The sequence below is a fragment of the Montipora capricornis genome, chromosome 8 (genome assembly GCF_036669925.1).
Source record: "Montipora capricornis isolate CH-2021 chromosome 8, ASM3666992v2, whole genome shotgun sequence".
In the NCBI taxonomy this organism is placed as follows: domain Eukaryota; kingdom Metazoa; phylum Cnidaria; class Anthozoa; order Scleractinia; family Acroporidae; genus Montipora; species Montipora capricornis.
This window is the reverse complement of record NC_090890.1, coordinates 30,069,223-30,075,176: the sequence shown is the minus strand read 5'-3', so window position 1 is coordinate 30,075,176 and position 5,954 is coordinate 30,069,223. Positions and strand designations below refer to the sequence as shown.

The 5,954-nt window shown below is 40.1% G+C and overlaps 1 protein-coding gene across 1 annotated transcript in view; it reads left to right on the top strand.

Annotated features, from left to right (window-relative positions):
• Nucleotides 1-5,954, top strand: part of LOC138059130 (TNF receptor-associated factor 6-like) — a 13,922-nt gene continuing 7,968 nt past the window's right edge. The window contains exons 1-3 of the mRNA XM_068904664.1: nt 1-88; nt 5,101-5,152; nt 5,661-5,768. Coding sequence (XP_068760765.1) covers nt 5,763-5,768 — 6 coding nt within the window. The 5' untranslated portion in view covers nt 1-88; nt 5,101-5,152; nt 5,661-5,762. The remainder of the gene's footprint in view (nt 89-5,100; nt 5,153-5,660; nt 5,769-5,954) is intronic.

Sequence of the window (5,954 nt, the reverse complement as noted above, 5' to 3'; positions counted from 1 at the left end):
GCCCTATCTGCCTTTTGGGTCTGCGAGAACCAGTGCAAACTACTTGTGGTCACAGGTTTTGTCGAGGTTGCATCTTGCGTTCTATAAGGTGAGGCTAAGTTAGCTTCTATTTTGTTGTTTCCTTAGTTTCAATAGTAAGCAGCTTTTCCTTTTGCGCAAAAAGGAATATGCAAATTAGTCTCATGATAAGCCTTGTATTTTCACCTTCTGATGTCGCGAAATATCACTGACTCATATGCTAAGTTAACGAGATATTAAAATTCCCATGAAGGCAATTTAAGACTTCATTTCTTGTTTAAGGTCAAAAAGTTCTCATTTTTTTCCAGGTGTTAAGCAACTGGATGTTTCTCATTTTTCCCCCGCAGAGTTTCGGCCCGAATCCCGAGGCATTAATGGATCTCCCGCGTATATATGTGTACACAGCACTCGACTTTCAAAAAAAACCTAGAGCTGGCCCGTAAGTTTTCTAGCTCGAGTATTTCAGTCACCAAAAAAATTCGGTGCTTCGGGTCAGCAAGCAAGGCTGAGCCGAAAATCAGAGAGCGTAAATAGCGGCCTTGACAGCCACAGATGGGTAAAAATAGTTGAAATTTTAAACGCTGGCTAATTTGACTTGAGAATAATGTCAATGTGCATCAGTCATAATATTGCTAACCAATAGGCCATTTTTGAAATATCAAATACAGCTTTTACGGTGAGGCAGTGAGGACAAAAACAATAGAAACACTTTGGAATGGTGTGGAAAATATTTACATTTATGCAAATTGTAGAGAACATCTCTGCATTATATGTAATTTGTTCACTGTGCCTTGAGAATGGTATCACGATGACGCCGAAACCTACCCTGGGTGCCAGAGGTTTTATTTTTCTTTCGCGAGGAGCGATTAAAACGGAGAGGCGGTTACAAAAAGCACACTTCCATAAGATATCTTGCCAAACCGGTTTTCTAGAGTGGTGTCAATGTTGTACCCAATTCAAGCCCTTTGGGAATAGAACGTTTTGATTTTGACAGTTTCCATCGTGCAGCAACCAATCAAAAGCGACATGAAACCACAAACTAATTACCATTGGTGGTTGCGGTTTAGTTTTCTCACGCGTGGCTGGTTTTTTGCTCGAACCACAATATTTTTAGGGTTAATTCACGGTTTTAGGATTTTCTTTCAGCTGTATAGGATATGCGAATCAATCAAGGCATTCAAGGGACAAATAACGAAAAATGAAATTCCTGAACAGGTTTCAATTCTATAATCTCCGAAAATCCAGAATTTACTGTGTATTGTACAATGCAAACCTCTAAATGCTTGCTCGAATTCACAGCCTTCCACCGCCAGTTTTGTTTTCGTAACACTCCTTGCGCTCAAAAACCGGTTTTGAGGCCACTTGGGTGCACTACCGCCGTTAAACCAGTGAAATTGAGTGTTAAATTGTTTTTACTCGGAAAGGACTGGCCCTGACTACGCAAACCAATCAGCGACCGTGTTCATAAACGCAAATCATGCAAGTGAGGTTCTCAACCGCCGTGACCAGAGAGTGTTTTTAGGGAGCTTACGAAACGACGACGCCGCCGACGGCAACAACGACGCTACAAAACAATAGGTTTAGTGAGCAAAAATAATGGGTCTGCACGCTCTGCACGCGAGTTCTTCATTTTGGTACATTTCTTTGCCGTCATCTCCTAAATGACGGCGTGAAATGACCAAATTCAAGGTTCTGTGGAGGACGTTAGCGCATAACGATGAATTTTCAGTTCTCTTCCTCCGCTTCCAACCCACTCATACCAGTTTAATTCCTCGATAGTAACTACACATTTTTAACGCGAAATGACATGAAATAGTTTCGTAGTGATATGAATAACGCGAACTCGTATTTTTAAATGAAGTCCTCGTAGCCGTCGTAGTCTTCGTTTCGTAAGCTCCCTTTTTTCCTCGCCACGACAGCTTTGGGCTTCGCCGCTCATAGAGATCACGCCAAAGGAAAAAAACCCTTTGGTACCCAGGGTAGCCAAAATCTGGGCTATTGAGTTTTATATTCGCTTGCTTACTCATTAAAACAATTTGCGACGTTTGTGACAGTGGTACATCATGAGCAACAATGTCACTTCTTTTACATTATTTCTGAGAATTATTGGAAACCAATTGTAATACCTAGTAAACACGAGGCATATCGGTGTACACGCAAGTACTACGCGGTCTTTGCATTTAGCATTGCATTTTGTTCCTGTGGTTGGCACATTTGAAAACCAAAAGCAATGCTCGGTGTTTCTTGAATTGCGGCGTTTCTTGAATTGCGGCGCGTAAAGGATCAACGAAAGTGCACCGCACAGTTACCTTGGACAGGAATTCCATGAGGTGAATTTTTGAGTTTGAAAGCAATCTTCCAGCGATGTAACAACGGTGTGTTGGTGTGCTGCTTCTTAAATCGATTGAGCTTCATTTTTTGTGTGAGAGCGATCGAAGTAATCGATTATAGTTCGCCCGAATTGTTCAACAAGAACAAGATGGAATAATTACGAATACTTACGATAGCGCTAAGTTCTATTTTGGGATTACGCATTCCTTCCACCGTATTCCTCTCGCTAAATGTCACGGTTCGTCACACTTCACATGGTGTATAATCGAGCGTTGGAAAAGTTATTACAGCTTTTGTCTGAAGTCTGGTTTCTTACAAAGGCGTAGTTAAGTCATGTCACACTTACTCACGGCTTATTTGATGTCGCTATTCTTTGTTGGCCAGTAGATTATTATCTCTTCACGACAAGGAAAATCCTTTGGTTTGATTAAGAGTCACCAAAGGAGATTTCATTTTGGTCAATCAACATTGCGCAGGCACGCGTGGAGTTTTTCGGGAAACGATATGTCACTAAGACACAAACTGAAAGACTCAGCCTTACACAAGTAGAATAGGTAAAGTCTCTGCTTACGAGCCAGAAGGCCCATCAGGCCGGCGCTTATCTCCGGTTTCCTTAGCATAAAGCGACTAGCAGTATTTCTACTCCCCCCTGGATGGGATGCTAGTCCATCGCAGGGTTTCCCTCAGCATTTCGCCGGTACTCATTTTTATTACACATGACATAAGGATTTTATTCCATAAAGCTCATTTGAACAAATCTATACGCTTTATTTTCACATGTGGAAAAGGCTTATACAGCCAATCAGAATGGCGTACAGCTATTTCACATGTGGAAGTATAACCAATCAACGATAGCGTAAAGGCGTTTCCATGCCAATCACTCGTGCATCTCCAACCTCGTTCCCAGAGTCTCTCTTCTCTGCCTCCATTGTCGTTGAGAGAAGACCCTGGTTCACGCTGGTCACGTGGCACTCGTCGACAAACATTTTTCCACTAGGGTAGTGTTTTCGTTATATTTTGATCCCGCAACCGCACCTGGGCGAAAAAATATTCGTTTAACAAGGCATTTCTAAAATAAAAAGGTCAAAAGAGCTGATGTTATATTCCCACAGGAGATGAATTCCCACAAAAGCGGTCAAACTAAAAGCAAGAGCTTTTGTGATCGACAAGACGACTTCAATGTCGAGCGGCGATTGACGTTCGCTTTAAAAAAAATTAATTTCGTTAGTAGCCAAAGTTGCTTCTTCAGAACAAACACTAACATAAAAGAATACACCAAACACTACGTTGGCTTGATAAAAATGTCTCTTTTATTTTACTGCGACTAAAAATATACACGCTATTAAAGCGCGGTGCAGTGGTAAAAAAAATCTTAACGACATCGACAATTTACACGAAGTTGTTGAAATATAAATATCATAAGTCAAACTGTCAACTCGCTGTACAAGATTGCGACCTTAGCAATCACGTTGTTTAACTTTCGAAAGAAAAACGAAAATCAAAGAACAAAGTGAAATACCTGCACATGCTAATACAGTTTGATTTGATGGATTTGAGGTCGATATGTGACTCGAGAACTTAAATAACAACACACCGGCTGATCGCTGAACATGTTTGTTTTCCATGGATAACCGTTTCGCTTGTTTTCTTGCACGACAAAATTTTCTTTCCTTTAAAATTGTCGCAAACTATTAGCATTCTTCGTTGATCCGGACCTTCACACGGATGAAAACTTGAATAACGTGAGGATATTTTCTGTGGCGTCTGATCGATTTGACCACAACTTTTTTTTCTTTCACATCGGGTTCCATATGTGTAGTACATAAAATACTGCTGTCAAACGTTTTGTCAATGGTTATCTATCTGGCCACAAAATCAATTGCGTGCTGATTCCTTTCTTTGCAATGTCAACAAAGCCTACATTGCCACCCATCCCCTAACACACATTTCGCCAACCTCCCAGATTCTGGGAGACACGTGACCAGCGTGAACCAGGGTCTTCTCTCAACGACAATGGAGGCAGAGAAGAGAGACCCTGGGAACGAGGTTGGTGCATCTCGTGCAAATCGTACTTTGTTATTGAATTAAATTAAATTTGCATTTGGTTCTATTGTTAGTGAGTTTTTGTTTCTAATTTGCGTTCAGAAAACTATTTTAATGAAAATTCTCGTCTTATGTGTAATAAACAGTTCAAGACATAGAAAGTGCTTTGTACGGGTTTTGTTCACTCGTTTGTGTCAAAAACCCTCACTTGCTCGTTCCTCGCTCGTTCGGGTTTTTGACACAAACAATTCGTGAGTAAACCCCTTATGCCGCAATTTCTATGACGTAAACTATATATACACCTGGGTGGAGAGAGGCACCGTGAGAGTAAAGTGACTTGCCCAAGAACACAACACAATGTCCCCAGCCAAGACACGAACCCGGACCACTCGATCCGGAGTCGAGCACTCTAACCATGAGGCCACCGCGACTCCCACTACACAAGTAGAATAGAATCTAATTATATCTGATGGTGAAACTTGTACTGAGTAAGTTTCTGCCTAGACATATTTGCAAGATTTAACCGTTACGGTTAGGGTTAATTTTTCTTGTTGTTATTTCTATTTAAAGGTTGTTGGAGCCCTTCTGTGCGCTAAACCATTTCAAATGTTTGAGTTATTTCAAACGGAATGCCTTACATTCTACTATTTTATGTTTGGTTCATGCCCCTATTTATTGGTGTTTACTTTAATTTTCTTATTACTTTAGGGAATTTGATCGCATTTGTCCCATTTGTAATGAAGAATTGGATGAATTGAAGGTGAGTATCCTTTTTTCAAGTGTGGTATGTTTCTTATAGAACTCCTTACGTACAGGCTGACTAATCAGAATTTACTTTTGCATGCACTTAAAAGAGGCAATGAACTTTCTTAAAAGCCAGTTCACACAGAAGACCTTGTAAATCCTTACAATAATAGTTATTCCCGTCATTTTGATCTTTTCAAAACTTAAACTGCTTATTGTCAGAAACCACCACCTTGAGAATTATTTTTTGTACATTATGGCATGAAAATGTTTGACTGAGTTTAATGCCCACTAATGAACTAAGCCAATGGGGTGTTTAAATAAATGAAAGTGATGCAGCAAGAAGAGACTGGACAAGGACAAACCATGTCAGTTAATCCCATTGTCAACCTAGCCTGTGCGTTATTCAAGAATCAAAGACGTAAAGGCCAAAACTTACCTTTGAAAGTGTAAATTAATTGTTATTTACCAAGCAGTTGTTTTTTGTGATATCCTAATTATAATCCCCCTCTTTTTAATCATAGCTTTTTGCAGACAACTTTGCCAAGAAAGAAATTTTGCATCATAATGTGTTCTGCCACTTTAAGGAGTCGCATGGCTGCACATGGAGAGGTCCTCTTGAGGAGATGAAGGTATGCAAATTTTGGAACTTTCAACCTGCGAATCATCATCAGTTGCTTTTAAATGTGCCTCAATTAGAATGTGTTACTTTATTTCAGATAAAAGGCGATCATTACCGGTAAAATAGAAAATCTTGTATAATTTATTATTGCTGTCAGTATATGGACTAACTCGTTGCTGTATTACAGCCTGTGGAA